The sequence below is a fragment of the Corvus cornix genome, chromosome 3 (assembly GCF_000738735.6).
Source record: "Corvus cornix cornix isolate S_Up_H32 chromosome 3, ASM73873v5, whole genome shotgun sequence".
In the NCBI taxonomy this organism is placed as follows: domain Eukaryota; kingdom Metazoa; phylum Chordata; class Aves; order Passeriformes; family Corvidae; genus Corvus; species Corvus cornix.
Window position 1 is genome coordinate 49,982,982 of NC_047056.1, and position 26,603 is coordinate 50,009,584.

At 38.3% G+C, this 26,603-nt stretch overlaps 1 protein-coding gene across 1 annotated transcript in view; it reads right to left on the reverse strand.

Annotated features, from left to right (window-relative positions):
* The window catches only part of MAP3K5 (mitogen-activated protein kinase kinase kinase 5), a 100,366-nt gene that overhangs the window by 15,161 nt on the left and 58,602 nt on the right, over positions 1–26,603 (reverse strand). Inside the window, exons 11-23 of the mRNA XM_039567934.1 lie at positions 24,008–24,115; positions 18,793–18,842; positions 14,650–14,745; positions 13,171–13,252; positions 11,116–11,249; positions 7,078–7,205; positions 5,084–5,220; positions 4,374–4,479; positions 3,247–3,404; positions 2,570–2,747; positions 1,723–1,743; positions 464–641; positions 197–365 (exon numbers count right to left, since the gene is read on the reverse strand). Coding sequence (XP_039423868.1) covers positions 197–365; positions 464–641; positions 1,723–1,743; positions 2,570–2,747; positions 3,247–3,404; positions 4,374–4,479; positions 5,084–5,220; positions 7,078–7,205; positions 11,116–11,249; positions 13,171–13,252; positions 14,650–14,745; positions 18,793–18,842; positions 24,008–24,115 — 1,545 coding nt within the window. The remainder of the gene's footprint in view (positions 1–196; positions 366–463; positions 642–1,722; positions 1,744–2,569; positions 2,748–3,246; positions 3,405–4,373; positions 4,480–5,083; positions 5,221–7,077; positions 7,206–11,115; positions 11,250–13,170; positions 13,253–14,649; positions 14,746–18,792; positions 18,843–24,007; positions 24,116–26,603) is intronic.

The following is a 26,603-nucleotide window of genomic DNA, read 5'->3' on the forward strand; positions in this document are numbered from 1 at the left end:
GCAGCATAAACAAATTCAAAGGCTATTTTTAATAGCCCAAATAAAACAGTAACTGTGAAAGCTTACATGGAGTATGCTTTCTAGTTTAATCAAAATTTATTTTTTAATTGCTTTACTATGTTTAATTTCAAGAGTTCCAGGTAAGTGCAGAGAAGTCTTAAAATTCCATAAAATTCTTGCTGCCCTCCGAAATTACCTGAGTCAAAGCTTCCATCAGGTTCCTCACCACCTGCTCTTGGTCCTCAGTTAATATCCTGTGGAGGGTGGCTCTCCTTTCACTATCCTTCTTCAGCATGAAAAACCCAGAATCTTTCTCTTCAGGTGAAGGAGGTGCACTGTGATCCTCAAAATGTTCATCTGGGATGCTGAATGAAGACACTCAGTGAAAAGAAACGTTATAAAAACCCTCCCAATGCACACATTCCTAATCTACTGTGTAAAAAAATGTCAGGTATCTCCTTACCTCAGAAAAAGGGACCGGATTCCCTTCCCATCTTTTTCTCCACAGGATTTGGCTCTTGTTTTGAAAGAGAATGGATCTATTTTTAATTCTGTATCAGGTGAGACAGAACCATACTCACTGCTGCTACTTGTATCTTCCACCAGAACAGGGACAGGTAAGGATATACTCCGAAGATACTCTATTTGTACAGGAATATTCAGAAATCAGGATTTAGTAATACCATCAGAGTTTTGAAGCGAACATTATTTTTTCAGAGGAGACAGAAAAACTCCAGCCTTCCCACACACCAATACAAAATATTAGAAAAAAATTGTCAAAAAACTTTTAAAGCTTATTTTCTGGAGTAGAGTTATCTTTCAGGTATGTTTTTATTCCTGAAAGATGGAAATGCTGGGCTTCTTGTGAGTTCACTTACAGAACTTCAACACTGAAGTGAACATGCATCTCCTGTCTTCCAGCATTAGGAAAATGTTTCTATAGAGTAAGTCGTCCAAGCACCTTCCAAGATCTTAATTTTATAGGTGTATATAAATATATATATAATTTATATATACACTACATGTAAATATATATACTATAACACATATAAGATACACTTCTTCATCAGATTAACTTGAGCAAATTTAATTAATTCATAATCTTTGACTAATAACAATACACATGCAGTTAAGTCAGAACTTTTAGTTTTAAATCGAGAGCACACATTACGGCTGCAGGAAACTACTCATATCTATTCCACATGTGCACATTTCAAAATGTACTTTGATACCAATTCAGCATGAAGGTAACTATGTGTGTGTTCAGTTCCCTTCTGCACTCTCCCAGTTCATTTCCTGAAAGAGATGAGTATCCTGTATCCTGGTCTGACAAGGGGTCTCAAATGCATTCTGATTTTTCAGTTATAGAATTCAGTCTAATAAAAATCTGTGTTCTTTTTCTCCACAAACCTTGGCTCTCTTGCTATTGTAAAGCAGCCAATGCATTTCCATCAAATGTCCCCATAAACAACAGCACAGCCCTTCAAGCCTGTATCACCCACCTGCCTGGGCAATTAAGCCACAGGCTGGTAGGATTAAAAACAGCAGCTCAGCTATGCACGATGAATTAGATGCTCCTAACAGACAGAGGTCACTTATTTTCATAATTGTGACCACTTTTCTCTTTCCAACTTTTTAGTGTTGACAAATTATACCAGAATAAGTGATAACTACAGTATCTACATAGGTATGTCTTTGATAGAGAAGTAGGTTAAAACTCACCGTTTGTGTTAGCTGAAAGGACTGTGTGAGAAAAGCAAAGAAAAAAATAAAGTTAATTATGCTGAAATTAACTGAGAAAATAAGCATAGTCTAAAGGGTAACTTCCCATTTTCATGGACTATCTCAATTCTCCTGTCTGCAGCCTCCAAAAGTGTAATTTATTGCAATTTAATTTTATTCTGAGGGGGTGGAAACCACATTAAAATTGATCATCTAACATCATCTCCCTTACCTGATATTTTTATTTCTTTAAGTATCATGATAAAAATATATAGAAGATATTTTCCTAAGTATACATCCATACACCATAGAATATGTTATTCCTGCTCTCAAAACTCCTTTGCTACTTTCCATAATGCAGAACACTGCAGGAAATGAAGATTTCCTGAAAATGAAATGTCATGAAGCAAAAATAATGCAGTGTATGCACATTTTCTATGGGACAAAGATTATTTTGCTTATGTAGAAAACTCCACTGAGGTTTAATAGCACGTTCTAACCTACACTAAATATACTCTATGTAAATATTCTTTCAGTGAAAACATATGCAAATTAAAAACCAGACAAAATTGAAACAAAAACCCAACAACCATAAAAGCTGCACAAAATCACAGACTTTTAGAAACCTTATTAGAAATATTTACATAAATTGACTTCTGTGACAACATGATAACTGAATTCTGCTACAAAGGTGTTTCTGCAGTAAGCTGCTGGTACAGAAGGTTACAACTGAGCATTCACCTGGGATGGAGATCTGCTGTGTTCATCTGAAAGACTAAATCAGCAGCTTCAGGAAACAGTACCATGGGCAAGAGAAAACTGCCAGATTGAATGTAGCAATGCTTACCTGAGAGCTTTGAAGGAGACTTTCTTTTCTTGCTTGAAACCTTCAAGAATTCATCTATAAGTAGCTCATGAGCAAAAGCTCGTTTATCAGGATCAGGTTCAAAGCAACGCAGTATGAAAGCCTTGGCTTCTGCAGACATGGATTCAGGAATTTCTGGGTGTATTTTAAACATCCCCACCTGAGACAAATAAAGGGAGAGACAATGGCCTAAACTGTTCTGCCCCCAAACACTAAACAACATCAAAAAACTGTTCAGATTGTAGAAGTGGTATATTGTTCTCAGGTTTTTATACTAATTTTATTCAACTAGTTTATTAATTCAGAGAAAAAAAAAAACAAAACCCATTACAAATGGCATAAGTGGTTACATGTAAAAACACCACAACCATAAGTAGAGGCTCTCACAAAGCAGAAAACTGCTTCTTTTCTCAGTTTTGTGTTGTTTTTTTCTTAAACACCCAGGCTGCTGAATAGCTGCTATCTCTCTATTAATCTATTCAAAAGTACACAGCACTCCCTCTCAGCTGAACCAGATTATTGTTCTTAACATCCTCACAATCCAAGCACTTAGTTTATCTTCTTTTCTTGCAACCTCTAATTCCAGCTTCTCCAAAACAGTCGTCAGATTTCCTGTGTTTAGAAAAACAAGTCTGAGCTGTAAAAGGAGGATGTCTGACCTTAAACATGGCTGCTTGTGGTTCTCCCAGTTCATAAAATGGGGGTTTCCCTGTAGCCATCTCAATGATTGTGCAGCCCAAAGACCAGATGTCTGCAGCCTTCCCATAGCCACGTGGCCCTTTGTCTATGATCTCTGGCGCCATATACTGGAGGGTACCTGTTTAAAACACACTCTTTTTTGTTTACTTAGGTGTATTAATGCTGCAAATAGACAGCTAAAGGACAACAGGAACAAAATGACTGAGAAGTGAGCAATAGCAGAAGAGTTTAAAAAAATCCCCTTTTATCCCCAAAATCCAAAAACTTCCATATGCATGCTATATGAAACTCAAAATACTACTCAAGATATTACTTGTGATAAAAGCATTTGATACCATCTGCCGATCTGGATATCGTTTTTCAAAGTCAATAACAATTATTAAATGTTTCAATGAGCTTTGGATCAGACATGGCTTTCATTTATTTTTTTATACCTTAAGATTAAAATTTGGGAAAGCATTTTGAATTGTACCCAGAGGAAAAGGAAGAGAAACCTGAAACCTTAAGCTAAGAGAGTATGTGATATGAACGTTTTCTTCTGAAGTAGGGGAATCAACCTGACATATCATTCTGCATTCTGTTCCTTTTACAGAAGAAATGGAAGAGTGAAGGATGGAATTAAAATAACAGTCTCTTCACATTTTACATAATTATTTAATGCAGTGCCACTGCATGATTTAACACCAAATCAAATTATCAAGAAGAAGGAGGAGCAACTTAATGACAGGTTCTGTAGATAAGCGATTCTGAAGATGAAGCCAGGATGTCCAAGGAAATCATGAAAGAAAAAAGACCAGCAAGATGAAAAAGCCATGCTCACAAAGGAGATAGACTCAAATAAAGCACAGGAGAGACATAGCTCTTCTCTTGTAGAGGACTTTGATGTCACAAGCGGAACATCCAAAATGGCATTCTCTTTGAATGGTGCATACAAGTACAGCTTATAGCTTAAGATCATATATCCAAAAGTTATTCTTCCAGTAACCTTTTATACTGATTTGAAGTCAATGAAAGTTCAGCATCTGTGGATTCTGACCCTAAATACACAGTTCGAGTGAGGATAAGAAAATCTCCTCAGGGAACATACCAGTGAAAGTCTCAGTACAAGGATTGATTCCTGCAAGTCTCTTTGACGTTCCAAAGTCCGAAATCTTTAACACTCCACTGTATGTGTTGATAAGCACGTTATCACCCTGAGGAAAAGAACAGCAGAGCAATTATTTTTCTCTGCAGACCCTTCATCTAAGACTTTTTGCATAACCTGTTTCTACAATGCACTCTTTACTAAGTGACTTCTTAACAGAGATGAAAGGGAAATCAGCAGTGTTCCTGCCTTATGCAATCCCATTAACAGAAACTTCATCTCAAAGTGAATTTCCCCTCTTACCAGATGGAATTCAGTTAAAGAATAGTAAAAGAGGAAAAAAGGCTATTTTTTAAGAAAACAATCCAAACATTTTTTTTCATCTGCAATCTCCTTGGAAAATAACTTGCTAATTATCCCATCCACAATCTTCTTCACTTTGATCAGATTTTATGAAAGTTCAGTCATGTCTTCAAAAACAGGAAAAAAAGTATCTACTTTATCACATTTTAAGTTGTTACATGTCAATTTTTCCTAAAATAAAAAAATCTTCAAACATATTTTGTTGGTGCAAATTGAAATCAACAATGGTTCACCTATCTAACCCATGGTTCAGAATAGCAGAGAGTTTTAGAAAAAAAAGTTTTTAAATTACAGGACAAATAAATGACTATGCAGTTACATAACACTATCAATTCTCTGCAAATTCTTACCTTTATGTCTCGATGCACTATTTGATTATCGTGGAGGTATTTTAATCCTTCAAGAATCTGCTTGGTGTAAAAGCCAATTGTCTGCTCATTATTTTTTAATGGTCCCCATTTTGATCGTAGAAGAGCAGAAAGACTGCCTATCATTTTGGAGAGCAAAAAGTGAGATTAAAAATCCAATTAAATTCTGCCTTCCTCCCCAAAGGAAAAAAGTAACAACAAACATCAATCCCAATCCAAGTGTAGCCATCTCATCTATAACCAAAGTCCTCTCCAATCAAATGCTTACTTGCATCACCACTGGCCTGAGCAATTAGAGTGTCAGTATCTCCACTGGCCTCAGCTGCAGCAGAGAAGTGTATGCTTCCTCAAGCACACAAAGCAGAACCCATTTAATCAATATGCCCACCTCCCTCCTATGCCTGGAGAGAAGTTTTCTCAGGAATGTTGTAAAAGCGTGAAAAAGGATGGATGCGCATATGTACATACAGCAGCTCCACAGTTTCAGAAAAAGCTAAGCTCAAGAAGTGGGATTTTAGTTGTGTCTGGCTGCTGTGAGCTCTTTAGTCACAAACAGAAGCAACAATCACCGATCCTGTTGCTCGTGCTATGTACCACCAGAGGCTGGCTATGGTTCTTCTGGTAGGATGAGCACAGATCATCTCTATCTTGTGTTGGGTTTGCATGGAAAATGTTTGGTAGCAGGAGGGCTGCTGGGGGGGATTCTGTGAGGGGCAGCTGGAAGCTTCCCTTGTGTCTGATTGAGCCAATGCCAGATGCTTCTGGCCACTGGCTGAGCCCATCAGCAACAGTGGCAATGCCTCTGGGGTAACAGATGGGAAAAAAATACGTGCAACAATTGCAACCAGAGTGAGAAGTGAGACTATGTGAGAGCAACAGCCCTGCAGATACCAAGGTCAGCAAAGAAGGAGGGGAAAGAGGTGCTCCAGGTGCACCAGAGCAGAGATTCCCCTGCTGCCCATGGTGAAGACCTCAGTGATAAAGAATGTCCCCCTGAAGCCCATGAAGGTCCCTGAGCTAGAGGAGGTGGTTGCCCAAAGAAGCCAGCCTGGGAGACCATGGGAAGCTCATGCTTGAGCAGGCTCCTGTCAGGACCTGTGGCCCCATGGGGAGAGGAACCCATGCTGGAGCAGGTTTGCTGGCAGGACTTGTGACCCCTGGGGGACCCACACCATTCCTGAAGGACTGCACTCCATGGAAGGGATCCACACCTGGGCAGTTCATGAAGAACTGAAGCCCATGGGAAGGACTTGCATTGGAGAAGTTCATGGAGGACTGTTTCCCTTGGAAGCGACCCCATCCATGCTGGAGCAGGGTAAGGAAGTGAGGAGTCCTCCCCTTGAGGAGGAAGGAGTGACAATTTTGATGAACTGACCACATTCCCCATCCCCCTGCATCATTGGTAGGAGAAGGCAGAGAAAATCCTAAGTGAATTAAAGCCCAGAAAGGAGGGAGGGTAGGGGGAACGTGTTTCTAAGATTTGGCTTTATATCTAATTATCCCACTCTGATTGGGTTGACAATGAATTAAATTAGTGTCTCCAAGTCAAGCCCATTTTGCCTGCAGTGGTAACTGATGAGTGATCTCTCCCTACCCTTACCATGACCCATGAGCCTTGTATTGTATTTTCTCTCCCCTATCCAGCTGAGGAGCAGAGTGACAGACTAGCTTTGGTGGGCACCTGGGATGCAGCCAGGGTCAGTCCACCACTGATCTGTAGGTAAAAGGAGCTCGCTCACCTGCTAGAGCAATGATCTGAGCTTTGTCTGTAGCACACCCTATCTAACTACTGAAGGAGATGCCTCAAGCAGTTTGAAGACACAGTTTTCCCCACTGATTTCAGAAAGAGACACTATAGAGTATTACATCTGTATGAAATATGTCTCATGGCCCTATTAAAGGTTTTCATACTTTTAAAATGCGAAAAAAACCAAACAAACCCCTCAACCACCAAACCAGTCTCCCCCAAAACTTACCACCTGGCACCTGTTCCATAAATATTTTGATGAAGCCATTCTCACTAAGAGAACCTAAATACTGGACAATGTTCTTATGTTTGAGATGCTTATGCAAAGCTATTTCTTCATGCAGAGGTTGGGAGTACCTGGAAAGCAAAGGAGCAGTTTATTCTTCATCTCGATGAAGAAAGCCTTGAAACAGCTTACATTGAAAATGACTACTACATACAAAAATAATATGTAATCATATGTAAATACAAATAACATATATAAGAAATATATAATATTGTGTATTCATACACAGAAAATGTTACAAATGCACATAGAGTGAGGAAAACAAAATTTATGGAAAATAAACTCCACTCCAGTCTAACTCCAAGAGAATAAACAGTTGTGACAGTGTTTGAATTCATGTTGGTGCCAAAGTGAACTAGTAAACTATAAAACTAGTGTATAAACAAAAACACCTCAATAATGCAAATGAATCACCATTTAGATTTTAATTAAAGTAGAAGTCTTTGCTGAAGGCAAGATGGGATATCACAGTAAGAAAACAGAAATCACTAATGGAGAGATATTTTGAAGAACAAATCAAAAAAATTTCATCAAATGCAATTTAGTCCAAGGCAGAGTATTTTTTCAGAGATAAGCTTTTCAACAGCCTTTTTGCCAAGAAAGTTTCTGGAGTCAGGATCTTTCTCCAGTATGGAACACCACCAGAGCTCAGCAGCTGACGTGCTGAACTGATGTATTAGGTCTACCCTGACGCTCTTCCTAACTTAGGCCTGCCCTAACACTTCCTCTTGGAGGTGGGTCAGCTGCCAGATTTTGTGTATTTTCTGTGTATTTCTGGCAAAATGTAGACAATATGCTGACAGTCTGGTGGCTATCTTCTCTAAAGCACTAACACCTGTGGCAACACTTTCAGAGTAGCTGAAATAGATGATGGACACAGACTTCTTCTGTCAGTCCAAATGTGAAAAGTAGTTGCAGCATTTGCAATTGAAATTGTTATGGGAAAAGTACCTCTGACTTCCACTCCCTTTTAGCACAGGTAGCAATCACTCCCTCAAAGAGCATCAAGCTACTAGTGGAGGTTGAACTCTTAAAAAAGTGTAGGGGAAAGAAAAAAAAAAAGTAGTCATCTGAAAATCCCACTGGAGAAAAACTGTTGCAGAAAATAATTATTTGGCTAATGAAAAGTATGATTATGTAACTCTGAGTCTGTTTACTAAAAACTAATTTGAGTTTTGCCTTACCTCTCTACATGATTATAAAGATTCTGACAACACAAAGATTGTATTCCTGAGTTCTGTTAATGAGATGTTAATTCTGAGCAGCAGCAGCATGACCATTATAATTCTTTTCCCTGCACTTTTAAAAAGCACAGTTGAGACTTGAGCAACTAAAATAATTTTGCAAATAAAATAAAGCCATCAGAAAATTTTTCACTAGGATGAAGCATTTTTTATTTTAGAACTTAGTCACTAGGAGACTTTAAATGGTATGAACAAAACTTCTTATCATCATAGAGTGGCTGGAGTTAAGGAGAGATTTTAAAGCTCCAACCCTCCTGACATGGGCAGGGACACCTCCCACTAGACCAAGCTGCTCAAGGCTTTATCCAAGCTGGCCTTGTCAGTCACTCTTTCCCTATCTGCCACTGCTGTAACCCTGCCACAGAAGGCCACCAAATTTGTTAGGCGTGATTTTCCCTTAGTGTTGCTGTGTCTGCTGTCACCAATCACCTCATTATTTTCCATGTGCCTTAGCACAGTTTTAAAAAGGACCTGTTCCAGGATCATATTCAGCATAGAGGTGAGACTGACTGACCTTTAGTTCCCTGGGTCTTTCTTATTCCCTTTTTAAAAACGGGGTGGGGGGGGGGGGGAAGAGGGGGTTTATTTCCCGTTTCCAGTAAGTGGGAACCCATGGATGTAACTCTTCAGGCACCATGGACTTGTCCATGTTCAAGGTCCTCAGATGGTCTCAAACTTGATCTTCTACAGTGGGTGCTTTTTTATTTTCCCAATCCCTGCCTTTGCCTCCTGTGACTTGGGCAGTGTGGCTGGAGCACTTGTTGAAGATTAAGGCAAAAAAGCTGTCAAGTACCTCAGCCTTCTAATGTCCTGGATAACCAGGTTTCCCGTTTCCTTCTGGAGACAGTCCACATTTTCCCTAGCCTTCCTTTTATCACCATTGTACTTACAGAAGCTTTTCATGATGCCCTTGACATCCCTGGCCAGATTTGATTCTATTAGGTACTTTAGCTTTCCTAACCTGATCCCTGGCTCCTCAGACAATATCCAATTTTTCTGCATTCCTCCCAGGCTACATGTCCTTGCTTCCACCCTTTGTAGGCTTCCTTTTTGTGTCTGAGTTTTCCAGGAGATGCTTGTTCCTTCACACAGGTGTCCTGGCTTTTTTTCCTGATTTCCTCTTTGTTGGAATGCAGAATGTGTCTCTGTAGTCTAACATTTCCTGACAAGTAAATTATTCAATAGCTTTTATTCAACATATAGCAAAATTGAAGACTCACCTCTTTTTGCACAGAAATACTTCAATTTCCAGCCCTGCTCTGACCCAGAACTTAAATATTTTTTTACAAATTCAAAAGATGGTAATCCTTACTTTTAAAATGATACAAACTAACTTCAGAGATTGTTCTCTTTCTATAGACTTCTTTCAAAGTGAGAAAAGATCAGGTTACAATTAACCAGAAGTGAATTACTACATTTTTCTTACTTTGCCATTAAAAGAATAATACTTGAAATTAATTCTGGAAGCCTCTAAACATTTTTGAGAGCTTAGATGAAAGACTGACAGCTTCCTAGTAATCTCTTTTGTGGTATGCTTTGCACACGGAACCTGAAACCGTTTCCATTGAAAATTGTTTAAAAATGTGTATTGGAGAAGAAAAATCTGGATTTTTTTTCCTTTAAAGTAGTTACTGCTGTATTCAGGCTATCTTTCTATTAACCACAGTTGTTACAAACAAATTTCTTCTAACATACACAAAACTTCCAACTATTTTGAGTCAAGAGATTGTTTTATATAATGAGGCCATATTTTCTGGGAAATTATAACATATATTGAAGTTCAGTTTGGAATAGCAATGTAGAGGATGGAAGGACGCTCCATAATCTAAGTTTTAGCACCTTTAATATATTATGAGAATGGAAAAATTATTAGACCACATATCCATTTGAACAGCCAATCTATAAATGAATTCCAAAAGATTTAGAAGTGATAATTTTTAAATGTCAAAGAAAAAACCAAGTCAGAGCAGAATAACCAAAGGAAAGCCCACAAGACAGACCCTGAAAAAGAAACTGAGATAAGCCTGACAGTTTAATACAGTCAGTTTCACTTAAAAACTCTTAACTTTAGATTTCATATCACTTTTATCACAATATTTGTGGAAATCTACATATACAAAATAGGATATACTGGAAGTCTTCAGATACAAAAATACTAAGGACTTGAAGTGCCTGGTCCTTACATGGCAACCTTTGTACAGGAGAGAGAGTTACTCACACAGAAACTTCGCATTAAAAAAAAAAAATTAACAAAGAGATAATTCTACATGCTTTAGTCTAATGTTATGAGGCTTCAAAACGGTGCAAAAACAAGAAAGAAAAACGTCTTTATCAATAATTCAGGCTCAGAGTTTTAAAGGACTGCACAAATCATGAATTCCAATAGGTCTTTTATAAGGACATGCCTGAGTATGTATAAGTAGATAGGGCTCATCACCAGATGTTTGAGAGAGATTCTGCACTTCATGGTTCTTTTTTGTTTGGTTTTGTTTTGTTTTAAAGAAAAAATACTAGTACCAAATCCAGCAAACATCTAAATTCTCATTTGTGATCACAATCTACTCCACTGCTTGGAAATATCTAGTTACAAAGATAGGGAACACCACTATATACCACAGACAGGTAATTTATTGGCAGCTTTGTAGAAGAGGCACTCCTTGATCTGCAAATTAATCAACCACATTAATGATGAAATCATGTAATACACATAATTTGGAATTAGCCACAGTTAATTTACCTGCTGTCTCTCTCTGGGATTTCTTTAATAGCAATTCTGACTTGATTGCTCAAATCTCGTCCTGCGTACACAATGCCGTACGTTCCTTTTCCCAGAATGACCCGCTCACCATTCTCATCATACTCATAATCATACTGCAAAGCAAACAACAACATGAATGGAACAGAAGGATAACATTTATTCCATCTGACCCTGCCACCATAACTAAGGCATCTAGGATGCTAGTAGCTTTCTGCCGAACGCAGAGGAGAGAGAAGAACACTTTAAGACGACAGCTGGGATGCTGTGCAGACACACCTATGTTTCCCCAGCGGCTTCTAAGGCAGCCTTTCCAGGGAGGAGCGCAAAGCTGAGCCAAGCCGGCCCGTCCCCGGCCAGAGCAGCTCCGCTCCGTGCCTCGGTGAGCAGCGCCCGCAGCTCCGCGGGCAGGCGCTCGGCAGCCGCAGCCGACGACAGAGGGCACTCCGCGCCAGGCGGAGAGCCCGGCTCCTGCCCAGGCACAGGGAGCAAGGCAGGACACGCTTCATTCCTCCCAGGGGCTCTCCTGACCTCCGCACAGCTTCCAAAACCAGCACAGCCTCAATTCTGACGCTACCAGGTCTGCCGGCAGACTGTGCCAATGGAAGTTAGTCAGGGCTGCAGTGCATTGAGCGTGGTTTCGGCTGAGCTTGAATTTCAAAGGGTTTAAGGCCAGTCCAAAAACGTTTGTTAGAGGGATTACCTGATTTGTCCTCTTGTGTAACACAGACATATAACTTCACAAGTTCACTCCTGTGCTAAATCCAGTAGCTTAGGCCTAGTTAAAGTATTTTTTATTTTCTTCTATATAAAGATGGCTATTTTTTTAATAAAAGAGAGAATCCACTACTTCTTTTAGTAGTTTGTTTCAACAATGAATTATTCTCATGGTAAAGTCATGCCTCTTAATTCAATTTTTTTGGTGTCACTATTTAATTACATTTTTATTCAACAGATTAAAGAAACCATTAGCACATTGCTGTTCTTACAGTAAAAATACCCGCTGTAATCAAGTCACCCACTGCTTTTCTTCTTGCTAAAATAAACAAACAGGCACCCTAAGGTTCTCAATAGAGGCTCTTTTTCTATGCCGCAAGTCACCCTGGTGATTTCCCTTTGTCCAGTCTCCGATTTCAGAGACAGAATGTTATAAAATGTGCTATAAATGTGTTATAAAATGCCAACATCAAAACTGGGACGAGGGCTGTCTGAATTCATTACACAGCACTGACTCTCTCAGTTAGTTATGGATGTCTCTAGAGCTTCGGAACACCAGATTTTGATGTGATAGGACAGGGGCTTAGGTATTCTATCCTACTCCCTGCCACCTCAAAGAAAGCTTAAACACCTTAAGTGCTGCATTGCACCCAATGGCCTGGTACTCTCTTTCCAGCTATGTGTGTGTTCAGATAAAACTCCAGGTGAGAACACAGTGTACTCACAGTAGGGGCACCCTAAGCTTCAGTGGAAGTCTGTGGGCTAAGGGTATAAAAGAGACTCCCAGCAGCACCAACATCATCACCTGACTTGATTCTGCTGCTCACTGCTGTGCTGCCTACAGACAGTCGCTGGCCAGGACAAACCTTCCCTACTGCAGTTATAGCATTACTTGTGCAGATAATCTGCCAATAATGGAAGTGCACACGATTCCAGTGATGCCTGAAACAGACTTTAAAAACAGTCAGACAAACTGTCTTTAAAACTTAAACAGATCCTAGTGCTGCCTGACTCTGAATACACTCTGAAGTAACTGTTTCAAGAGCTGCTCTGCAGTAAGCATGACTGCAGAACTCCAAAGCTGTGTACCTTCTAAAGCCAGTTCACTAACTGAAATACGAGAGATTTAGCTATGCTGGTACTAAAAACTACATGAGGACCTTTACAAGGAAGCATTAATAGATAAACATTAGAGGAAAAAATTGTGTAAAGAGTAGTTTCACTAATTTCTCTGGAAAAGGGATTAATAATTTACTTCAGCAAAGTACTAGACTAGAAGCCCATAATTTTGTATGTTGGGAGAAAAAAAAGTACAAGTACCTCTAGAGAGTCTCCATCACATTCCCCTTCCTCTGTAGTCTTCCCCATTTCTTCAGTGATACTGTTCACCATGTCAAAAAATCTGTACAAGAAAAAAAAATAAAAGGAGAGAAAAAAAGCAAACATACACTTGAGAAAATAACTGGAGACAGTATAGGAACAAAGTAATGAATGGACCAAGAGAGGACTTAAATACAGTAAGTATTATTTTATATAATTACATATTATGTAATAATAATGTATATATAAGTATATATATAAATGTTATTTATACAATAAGTATAATTTCAGTGTATAAGTTTGCTTGTCAGAAGAAAAATTTTGTTTGCATGGAGATTTAACCCTCAAAATCTGAAGTTTTTCTACTTCTTTTATATGTACAAGAAATCCATGATATCTGAAATTATTAATGGAATTAATATTTCAAAATCTACAGCTCGGTTTAAATTCTTATCCTATACCACCACTTCTTCATGTACATTGAAAGAACTGAAGCATCATGAGAAGTGCCAGGAAGTCTTGCTACATTTGGAAGAGGTTTTGTAGTGTAGGAATGCTAGCTTTAAGTTTTTCCTTGAATGAAAAGGATGTCTATTTCATAACTTTTCATTTAAAAAATACTATTATATATGACTTCTATCCTTTTGAAAGAATGAAAGTGCAAAAACCATGTTGTGCTAACCATATTGCTTACTCATCTCTTAAGAAGAGCTCAGATGTAAAGGGGAATGAACACGGCAAAAGAACCTATATGAACTGGAATGGATGAAAGAACAAGCTGGAGACTGGGCTGTGAGGTGGCCCCAGTCATTAATAGACAGTACTGCAGTGATTTTAGGTGAAGTTGCAGCCTTTTTTAGCACAAAAAGATGTGACATTTCCTCTGGCAATGCCTCCAGGATCAATTCAACACCACAGCCTTAAGCTTATGGAGCAGAAACACAGATTAGAGAAACCCCTAATTTTGCGCAACAAACCTTTGCCAAATTTCCTGCAGGGACACAGGTACAAACTTATGTAAACACATGCTAATGTAAAGGCAATCAAGTGTGCTTCTTCGTAATTGTAAATAAAAATATATTTACAGAGAAATCTTGACCTTGTTACTCCAAATGTTCCCACTTCAGAAAGTCCTCCTAACGTTTAGGATGCTTTGTTGAACTGAGGGCACACACTTTTAGTAAGCTGTAATATTGTAAGTATTACAAAACTAATCCTAGAAATGTGTGTGTAAAAAAATAATTAGATTGATAATTGTATTTGTTTCTGATGTTTGCCTGAGCTTGCTCTTTGACCCTTCATACATCAGATCTCCAGAGTACCATCTATTAAGCTTTCCCACAAAAAGATGCTGATCACCGAGGACACTCAGATCTACTGTCAGCATAGTTCTGAAACAGTCAGGCCCTGTTGTGCATGCAGACACCATCTACCCCATTACAGGCCATGTTTTTTTCTGAAATAACAGCAGTGACCCACCTTCTACAATGAAGTTCTGTGCAGAAGTAGATTTGGAAGTCATCTGAGTTGTGCAGCACGTACAAGAAACAGCATCGTTCTTCAAACTTTGAAATGCTGAAAGAACAGCCAAGAAAGTTACCGGAAAGATGCATTTAGACTTCTGCCAGCTTTGTAAAACCACACAGATCAACCCATTTAACATGGGAAAGCACCAGATTAAATCTGAGAATCCGTAGTTTTTCCTTATTGTAAAATCACTCTCTTGTAACCTCCAAAGTTCACATTCTGATGCTTGCTATCAGCTTGCCCCCCTTGTCCAGATATAGCCCAAGAAAGAGTAGAGCAAAGAAATTAATAGGAACATTTCCAGTGACCTGTGACTTTTTTGTCTTCAGTGCATTTAGGTAAGGCCCTTAATTTTCACTCCTGCAGCCAGGATGAAACATCCTTTCAGGATCATATTAGAAAGCTGGACTTTGAACTGAAATAATGAGTCCTTCATGCTTTAGACATCAGCCACAGCTCAATCTTGAACACAAAATTTTCTGCTCAGTTCCTTGTTAATTGGTACCTTGATAGTATGTTGGAAAAATATTTTTAAATTAAGTCAGCATCTAAATATGAGGTGAATGACTTTACTACCCTTGCCCACTCATGTCTTCCTTCAGTTTTGGTTTTATCTGCTATAACTGCAGAACAAAGATAAAGAGGAGGAATGTATGCCATTTCCTTATGGATGCATAGATGTCTCAATGGAAAAACAGAAGAGGTGCAAACTCTTGTGTGGTTGTCAGTTTTCCACCCCAAGTAGGTGGCAGCTCGTGCAAAGATACTCATTCACCAGAACTGTTTTATATGCCTGTTGTTGCTCTGCTCCTTACAGAAAATATTAAATGTTATTTGAAATAGCTCTTTCTGTAACTTTGTCACATATTGAATGCCAGCTGTCAAGCTGATGCAGTATGATTGATTCTTACCATATTGGAAAAGGGCGGGGGGAAATGGCTAGGGGTGTTAGAAGGGAAAATAATGCAGTATTTGAGAAACCAAGGCAAATTAAGTCTCCTTACTAAGCTTATTAATATACTGGACAATATCCACAGTCCTAGTGAAATCAATCTATTTTAGTTGGATCAAGACAGCCATCATATCACTATTTAATTTGTAGCACAATAAAGTAGAATTATGTATTATATTGTGCCAAAGGATTGATAATTTGACTAACATAGCAGGTTTTTTTTAACTACAAGGAAATGGTTGGAATTTTCAGCCTTTAATAGGTGTCTAAGATTGTCTGATCTTGCTCTCCTTTATAATTCCTCTATTGCAAAACCCTGTAAATTTTGATAAACAAATGACTCTTTAGACAAGCTGGGAGGTTTGCCTTTCATAAAGCTACTCATGAGAAGACTGAGTTTCATTATAAGAATATTTTGCTCTGGGTGTGGTGACTCATTTATTTTTACATTAGGAAAATTCATAAGTGCTAAGTAATGTACACATTTAGGAAGACAGTCACTGTCCCAAGCTTATAAACTAACTTTTATGTTAAGCTTTTCAAGCATATAAGTAAACTCTCTAGATATGGAGCAACTGATATTAACAGAATTACTCATTCATTTCAAGTTCCACGTGCATTTAAACATTTTACTGACTGTGAGCTGAAAGCTGATATGCCCAGAAACCACCGACTAACATAGCAGTGAATAAAAGGCTAAGAATGTGGACTGTACACAGAGGCCAGGGAAATTCATAAATATTTAAGACCTTTAAGTGAGGGTTTACTTGCTTATATGTTGCTTTCCTCCCTGAAAAAAAAATAAAAGCTAAACTTAAAAAAGGAAGACTAAAAACCACCCAGGTTATAAAAAGAGACAGGATAATTTGCTCAGGAAATGCCTCACTCTAACAGTGCCCAAGCAGACATAGTACCCACTGACATCTGCGACAGGAGAACTGGGGCTGAATTCGCCAAACTCCGAAAACAAACAGGGAAGCAAGGCCTCGTGCCCAGCTCGGGTACATCCAGAACTCCCCTTAAGTCAATAAGAAATACTGCAAATGCTGTAACTACTGATTACCAGTACTTCCAGATGAAGCAGCAGATTAAACAGGTGAACACTGGCAGGAATCATAGAAAAGGAGCTGTGTGGAATGTCAGTGTGTTTTCTAGAAGTCTAGCAGTACAGGCACCTCTCATTGCTGTAATTAAGTAGTCTGAGTTCAAAGTTAAGTTCAAAGCACCAAGAACTTGGGATGGAAGACAAATAGCCTTGTCTCAAGCTTGTCTAAGTTCTTAAGCTATGAAAGAAACTGGATGCAGATCTAAATCCAGCTTTTCCACTGTTTCTAATGCTACTTTCATCAGGATGGCCTCTAAGACACTCTCCCCCAAAAACAACACAAGTAATGGTTATTTCATAATCCAGGACTTCTCCTGAACAGCGAGTAAAAGCCAACTTGTAGTCTAGCAAACTTCAGTTTGCCACTTTAGTTTTTATTTTTCAGTTGGAAAAACACATTTCCTATCTTCCTGCCCATATGCTGTCAGCTCTGCAGAACAGTAGGAACTTTGCTCAATAACCTAAGATGCAAAGTACCTTGGGGAAACAGCCATATTCCAAAAGCTCTGATAAATCCTTTAAGAATAACAGCACCTTCTGGCCTCATTCAATAAGAAACATCTGCATTTAAGAGGTCAAGAAGGCATATGGCAAAAGCAGAGGTATTTACACTGGCACACAAACCGCTAATCGATGAGTCTCTTATACTAAAGCCCATTCCTACGAATTTCTGCATACAGAGAGTGATTTAGCACTGTTCTGCTCAGAGTTCTACATACTTTCAAGTTTGCAGTCCAGAGAGCTGAACCCTCTTACTTGAGAAACAAAATGCTGATTACACTGGCTGTTATACAGCAAGCAGAAGAAGTGACCCTCTGTCACTGCTGTGAAGTATTTACCAAAAACGTGAGCCACTTCAAAGCTAGGTGTCTCTCCAGACCTGCTGTCTCCTTATGGAATGCCATAAATATTTACGGCGGTCTTTGTTGAAAAAGCCACCAAGATCATGTACAAAGACCTGCCTTGTATGTTAAGGCTGCATTTCTAAAGCTGACTCTTACTAGTATAGGAGGGCTGAGAATCCTTATAAAGCTTGCAACTCCCCCATCCTACACTGCTTTAAGTCTAGGAGCCTCAAAGTAGCCAAAAATAGTCTTGATACAAAAATAGACTAGAAGCAGGCCTAGTTCTGAAGGCTCACCCACTCCAAACAATACTTGCCGTCATAAAACTAGGAAAAAGCCCTGTAAAACACTGAAACATTAAATGATCAGAAACTTGCATCTATTTAAAAGAAGAAAAAAACCCAAATTTCCCCCTGCAGCTCCTCATGGAGGGAGCCAGAGAGTTCTCCACAAATCCACAGTGACTTTTGGCTCACTGTAAAGTCATCTGAGTTGTTTTGGACATCTGTTCAGATGAACAGATTGGAAAATCAATTGACAAATTAAATGATAATTCACAGTTTAAATAACAAATGCAGGAGGTTACACCAGAAACAGTACTGACCACAGCATGGTTTAATGAGGGGTAGGAGGAAGGAAAAACCAAAAGGACGGTAAATAAATAAATAACTTCTTTCTTCCCTTTTTTTTTTTTTTAGAAACACACAAAAACATACTGTAGCCAAAACCCCAACCAGACTGAACTAAGCACATCATTGCAATTTTTGCCTAAAATAAGCTGAATCCCACAGGATTGAATTTTCGTGCCTATTGATAGTTTGGTGTTTTTAAGTCACTTTTTGGAAGGAAAAAGAATCATCCATCTGTGCAAAAACGTCCTGCAGACATAGCAACAACTCTGTGTATGGAACAGTTATTATTAGAACAGAGCAACGACTATTTAAAAAATGTAAGTTTCTGAACTTTTTTTTTTAATTACACTGTAAGGAAAGTGGAAAATTGCAGGATGACAAATATAGATAAATTCTCAGGAAAAGAAGAGAAAAACTATGATGAAGAATAGAAGAATAGATGAGAAGAGGTTACAGAAGTGATAGAATATCACTGTCCCTCCAAGGTCCACAGCAACAGCTTAACACAAAATTGATTCAATTACTCCTTTCATTTCAAAACAAAGAAGGGAAACAACTTACCTTACTCCCCTGATAGAAGCAGCACAGAAGTTCCACTCATGGATACCTTTCTGTAACACACAGTAAAAAATAAAAAAATAAACAAAATATTCCTTCTTACGTATGAAGGGCCAGTAGGCATATCTTCTAGAATGAAGCTCATGGGAATGGGAAACACACAAATGACAACAGTCTGTTTATTACCTGTTAACAGCTATTTTTCAAGGCTTTTTTTTTTTTTCACCTGAAACCAAAGCAACAGGAGTTCTACACAGAAGTTTTGGGTTATTTCTTCACTGTTTATGCTGCAAACACAATTTACTATTTTAGAAAACATCCAAAAGAGCAGATCAGAAGAGATGGCAGTATAGCCTTGTTTGGATACTGAACTTGGGATCACATGCAATACTCTGAAAAGGAGGGGGAAAATTATTCCACCTCTGAGAATAATGAGAGCTTGCTCTGTACACTCAATCGCCTAGTGTGTGGGAAGGCCAGGTAGAGAGAGCTATGAGTAGAAGTCTAATGCAGGAGAGAGCAAAGTGAGAAATTCTTGCAAAGTAGGAAGAATTGCTCAGGGAAGGAGCAAATCTGAAGGCAAAGTGTCCAAAGAAACAGGAAGGAGACTATTTGACTAGGGATTCAGAAGAGAGCAGTAAGAATGTACCAAAACTGCTAAGAGCTGCTGGAGTAAAAACATGTCTGGAAGAAAGAAGCCACCCTATGAAAACACAAAGGGCCAGGCCTCACTTATTTTCAGATCTTTTAAATTTACAGCTGTCACATTCAGCAGAACTGAGTTCTCTGTAGAGAGAGAGAACTCTGTAGAGTTATATTGCTCTATGTTTATGTTCTAATAAAACTTTACTGCAGCAAACAGAAGCCTTTTGTATCTGCTAAAGAAAACATTCTCCTTTCAGGAAAAGGTGGAACTACACCACGTCACAGCCCTGGCAACACTGGGATCCCATCACAATGAGCCACATATTTGAAGAACCTTTGCTTTCTGCAGCTGAATTTCATTTGGCATTTTAGTGATCTGAGCAAGGGCATAGTGTCAAACAGACACATAATCAAATGCATTCCAAAAGAAGACTCGAGAATGTGTAGCTTACAAAACTAATAGTGAAATATACAGAAGTCAGAACAGATACACCACTGAAATAGTTTCACAATGCGCAGGAGATGACAGTGGAAATTGCTCTCCCAGCTATAACAGCTTTCTACAAGGACCTACATCAACTTTTTCCACCTCTGTAATTCTTTCCTTCCTGCTCAAATCACATTAAAGGTTGTGATGCTAATATGAAATGCCTAACACAATGGACCAAAAATACAAGCAAACATCTTTCTTGATGCACAGGTTTCACAACTATTATAAAGTACAAAGCGGAAACTTCAATATCTCTTCAATGTTAAATGGGGTAAGGGGTTCTCTCACAGAGTAAGGAACAGGAGAGCAGCTTGATAGTAGGAAAAGATGAAATTGCATCTTGAAATGGAAGTACTAACTGATGCTAGTTATGGCGTCTTTGTGAAACTGTTATTTGAGTTGCCTGGTTCTCTTGCATGAAGGAAGATCAACTCAATCCCTATGCTAATGAGGAGGGGTTTCTGCCTAGTCTTTTACAATTCCCTTCATATACAAAATCTACTAGTTTCCAATTTTCCATGCTTAGAAACTCTCTTCAGAGCTAAGCTATTGGTGCTTGTCCAATTCCCACTATTGGGAATAAACTAAAATCTAAATAAGTTAAAATACACATTCTGAGACACAGAAATGCTCACGAAACATAACAAGAAACATTAGTATTCATTTTTTACCTGTCACCTACATGCAACTAATCTCTTAAATCTTAATTACCACACGAAGTTCTCAAGCAATGAAGTAACATAAAAGTTACATCCCTTCATGATCTTGCCAAGTTTTGAATACATTGGAGTAAATAGATCAGGCATGCTATCCAAATTCAGCATCTGTTCTTTGGTTAGGCAAAAAAATCATCAACTACCCAAAACAAAACTCAAAATGGATTCAGAAGCCAAAGCAAAACAGAGACAGGCTGTTCTGTTTCAAACTTACAAAGAGCACTGCTGCATTCCTCTAACCCCATGCGGGAAGGGCTGCTAAAATTAGGGAACTGCAAGGCAAAGGTAATGTGCATTCTACAAAATAAAATGCTGTCTGATTTTTCTAGGCACTTGTTTATCTTAAACTCAGTATTATTAAAAACATAAATGTTAAAATATGTTGCTAAAAAGCAATAGAAAAGAAAGAGGCTACATTATTTATCCTATGACTGTCATTTGTCTATTGAGCACAAAAGTGCCAGCTGCAGGCTCCACTGAGTTTCAGTTTGGATTTGAAATGTTCATACACTTTGTAACTCACAGATCTTACTCTTGGAGCACTGACTGAACTCTGGAAAACAAGTAGAACCATTAATTTATGTGCCAAAATGAACTGAAATCTGAAGCATGAATTGCTAAAGCTCTGACAGACCTAAGGTTGGTAGACTGAACTTGGATAGATGAAGAAGTTTCCAAACCCAGCTAACATGCCCTTGCAGTAGAGATAGGTGTTTTTTCTTGTTAATCAGCTCCTAAAATGCTTGTTTTCAGGATACTAAGGATCAAAGTATGAGTCTCCCCTGGGCAGTAGACTGACAGATAATACATCCTTATCCTTCACAAAATCTCTTAGCAAAGACAAATATTATACTGGTTACATTCAGCAGAAAAAGAAAGTGGAGTCTCCAAATTTTTCTAGTCCCTTTTCTCCCTGTAAAATTTCCGATGGATTCTAACGACTTTGACAAATTGCAACAGACTATAATTGTACAGCTGAAGGGGCAACTACCAAATTGCCCATTGCATTCTTTCAAAGGGTATGGTGGCTCACAGGGCACAGAGCATCAATCAGATTTCTGGCTACTCAATAAGCTCACCACAGTAAGGATTCTGGCCAGAGCAAAAGTACTAGGGAGTGCACTTAATGTCTAATGCCAATGATTAACACTAGGACAGAAACACGGAAACACTATTCTGCAGAAAATACAAACACACACACCTCACATCAGGAAGGAGAAGGGGAAAATGGAAAGAAATGTATAACGTGCTATAAAGAAACACCTATCTTCTAAACACCAAACAGGTGTAGACTAATACATCCAAATCCTTCTCCCAACCAGAGGGTAACTGGGCCGTCGAATGACACAGCTATGAAAAATGCCATTGCTGAATGTATCAAAAAAAAAAAATCCCAGTAGCTAAATGATAAATGAATGCACCATGGAATACACTTTTTGGAATATGAGTGCACATGCTCAAGTAAGGTTAACTCAAACTGCAACATGGGAAGTCATGGCAGTGAGGTGCTATGTGTGGCCACTACACCAAGCCTACTTGTTTTGCTTAAAAAGAAACCTACACAAAAACCCTACACTAAGAGATATTAGGATTCTCCTTAAAAATACTGTCAGGTAAATATCAGAGAGAAAAAGGAACCACTTAATATAAACACTGTTAGCAAAAGAACAAATGTGTATAAAATGTCAACAAATTCAGACTGAAAACTAGAAGATTTAAAGTAACTCTTTTTTACTTCACCAGCAATATTCCACTCTTGGCTCTTCTAGAGTTGCAGTGGAATTCTCAAACCACTTTTCAGCATGACTGGTCAACCGTGAAACCTATACTGATACTCAGAAAGAGCTCAATCACTTTATGTGAAACATTTTATGGGAAGACTGTCTGCAACAGAGGTGAAGAGGACTCAACAGTTCAGAAAATTCCTTCTAGTCCGTCGTTCCTTCTTACACTACAGTTAAGCCACTTAACAGAAGGCAAAGTATTGTTTGGAGGTGAACTAAATATACACACAAAAAAGTCCACAAAAGAAAAAAAATGCATGTGCAAGTAATTTCTAAATAGAATATATTCTGAATACAGGAATACTTTCAGAACAGGTATTTTAGAATAGCAAGATTAAGTCTGTAGTTCTGGCAAATAATTATTTACTGTATGGTAAATTTTTATTTTGCCTAAGAATTACATAAATTTATTTTTTAAATTATTCTCAGAGCCTGAGCCAACTTCAAAAAACACCAGTCAGAATAAACCACAAATAAATAGAAATGTATTGGTCTAGGCAAACATTTCAGTTTGCTCTCTAAATATGCTGTTTCAGCTGCCATTTATGTTTTCTCATGAACTCACAACAAAAATTCTAAGCAGTACAGCCTCACTGTATTTTGCGTTCAAAAATGTTTCTCCTTTTAGACAACTGGCAGGAAAGCTGAAGATTGGACTTGCCAGTGCTAGGTTATTGGTTGGGCTTGGTGTTCTTAAAAGTCTTTTCCAACCTAAATGATTCTATGATTACAGATTCTATGAAAAACAGGTCTTCATTGCCCTATCCTGCAGCCAAACAAAATGGTGCCATGGAAGAATGAACAGCTCTTACAAATCACAGCACCCCCAGTGTTTTGCCTCCAGCTGACTCAGTCTCCACTCACTCTTCATATACTCCTTCATGTTCCTGTGCTGACATCCTTCTCCAAGGTTCTATGACATGCTCCTTGTCTTCCCTCCTACCAAGATTTTGCTTCCTAAGCATCCCAGACTGTAATAACCATTCCAGGTTTTCCTCTCCACTTCCATCTCCGGATTTTCTAAGCTCCTTTCCAAATATGTCTGGCTATCTCACACCTTGACATATGGACATCCCAGAATTTTCAGTTTCTAGAGCATCTATCTATCCTTCTCCCAAGTGCTTCTTTGGCATTTGATTGATTCTGCTCCCATTTTAACATGTCAGTCTCTATTACTTTCATATTAAAGGAGTATTTATCACAGCTGACACATAAAACTGTAAGTACGGGAAGATGATAGTTCTGGAAGAATAAGCAATTTTCTGCTGCATTATTGGTATGATGACAGTAAATTGTAAATTACTTATGAAATCTTAAGCAAAAGACATGTTGTATATTATACAAAGGCTTAAAACAACCTGAAGGAAGATGCAAGTTACTTTGAAAAATGAGGGGAAACAAAAGATCCATTGAAAACTGGGACAATCTTAAGCACGGCAATACATCTCAGCATCTTCCTGTGTGTTACTAAAACACTTTTCTACTTTCCAGAATCATAATTAGATGCAACTGGTCACATGTTACATGCCTTATGTACCATGCATACTTTTAAATCATGAAAAAAGTTGAAACTACAGACATACCTTGTCATCAGGCAGCACGTGCCAGATGGATACCGTCTTCTCCTCAGCTTCACTGTTGATGGAGAGATATGAGGGCTGATAGATTTTTGTTGGTTCTAATATTAAAACCTTGTAGAGAAAATAATTTTTAATAGTTAGTGCAAAACCAGTAGAACTTCAAAAGGTATTGAAATCTGTTAAAACTATTTCTCTACTCACACCGTAGCAGGAAAAACAGGAGAAATAATGAAACAATGAAAAGCAAAATTTTAGGTACTGAGCTAGTTTAGTGTGGCTGACAGTAATTTAAGATTTAAAAAAAAAGCCAACTTTAATTTTTTTATATAAGGCTGTTAAGTGTCAATGGGTAGCATGTATCAATTTTTCAAATTATGTTTTTGAAAAATGCCAGGTTTTGAAATCTTTCTGTCACAATTCAGTCTCCTACAATGCTACCCTAGAATGTCTATCTCCCATGTGGAGAAGATCCACGGTACAACTTTATCATCTTTTGGTAGAAGCATATTTAGGCAAAGCAGAGAAACAGATTAACCTAAACTGAACTGCTTTTGATTTAGACCACCGTGACCTGTAGCCAAACCAAAAGTAGATCAAATGATTTTCTCAAAAGCAACAAGAACCACTGCAAGAGGCTGACAGCTAAAAAGTATAGAAAGTGTAATGGAATAAGTGAAATAAAAACTAGAAGTATAATTTAAAAGAGATGGGATGCAATAATGATTGACTAGAGCAAGTTGGTCTACACTTCTTTTAAAATGTATATAAACACCCAAGCAGAAAGTCTTGGAGAGAGCCATGGCTTAGAGTGAAATCTAAGCCATATCTCCTCCTTCAGAGTTGGTAAGCACACAGATATACTGGAAGCAGTGCAGGGCTAAATTCCGAAAAGTACCTACACATTTACTCTGTAAATGATAACCAGTGTGAATTAAAATGTGTTGCTTGGCATCTCCAGACACTTACAATTTGTAAAATCTGGTTTAAGCCATCTCACAAACTGCGGTCTTTATCCTACAACAAGTTATCCATGCACTGTCCTTTCTTCCTCTAAAGGCCAAAGAGAGGATGATGACACTGATGCTACCAGATAAGTGAGTAACTAACAGCTAAGCTAGTACCCAGGGACAGTGGAGCTCTTAAGTTCAAGCTCTCAGAACCATTCACAATAAGGAAATACGAAAAAAGCTTCTTTTAGAATAAATTAATTGCGATCTGGGAGAAGGGGGGAAAAAGAAAGTTGCTAATTTTCATTTTGTTGACTTGTTGAACTGTGTGATTTTCATTCTGAACAGGCACAAAGAGAATTTTTGTATTATGAGAAATCACATGTCTGTCTGCAACACCAGTGTAGTCACAAAATCACAGAATAGTCTGAGTTGGAAGGGACCCAGAAGGATCACTGGGTTCATACAGGGATCAAAGCCATGACCTTGGCCTTATCAGCACCATGCTCCAACCAACTTCCTGTACAACACCATCAAACCGGGTGGACACTGGGTTTATCTTTTGGCTCACACTAATGCAGTGAGCAGCTTTGTTTTGCCTCTTAATATTAATAAAAATTCAAACCATTTTACTTGGACAGTTTTATAAGTCAGAGTCTGCTTTAAGTATCTAATTGAACTATTTCATCATCTAAAATCCAAAAGGATTATGGCCTTGTCTTGTACAAACTCCAGAAGACTCAAAATATCTTTTGTTCCCCTGCAAAACTTTCTACCTGTTCTCCTCAGAAAAGGAAAACCAGACTCCTTAGACAGTCTCTCGTTGCCTCAAGCTCTTGCTGTTCAACATTGAAGTCTTACTTATGGTTTATTATCACATCTACACATGGAAGGTAAAAGAACTGTACAAAACAACCTGTATGCACTTTAACTATCTGGGAGGCAACAGCAAGTGCTATTTAAAACAAAAAGCTGTTTTTGCTGATGGTTTGCTAAAAGGAATACCCAAGACATTATTTCCTGGACATATATAGCTGATACGTGCAGCAAACATAGACCTTCTTACATTATACTTTCAGGACATGGTACAGCACTGGGGCATCTAATAAAAATTCTCAGCAAAACTTTTGTGGAAGAAATCAGAAATAAACATATATATACACACTTATAGTGCAATGTTGTTGAAATGCATTTTCTAGTAGCTGGAACAATACATTTCGGACTGTTTGGGCTGATTTTTAATCTCTAACAGGGCACAGTCTTAATTGGCAATAGAGTACACAAAGGCTGCTGAGCTAGAAAAAGACTGAAATTAATTAAATATCTTTCCTTCAAAGCATAGTATAGTTAATATATTACCACGTGGAATACACTGTAAATGTTTGCTTTAGAAGTATGGTAGCAAACAATAAATAGCAAAATTCTATCTTGACTTTTTTCCTCCTTACTTTTTTATGGAGTACACTGTGCAATCCTGTTGCACCCATATGAATTCAATTAAAATCAATCTAAAATGCAGGCCAAATACATTTCTTCTGGACGAGCAGTTTATTGTCTGGCCACCTAAACAGATACAGTGTTTTTGTGCTCATTTCCTTTGCATCACAATTTGTTTAAAAAAAAACCCAGACCCCGAAAAAACTACCAAAAAG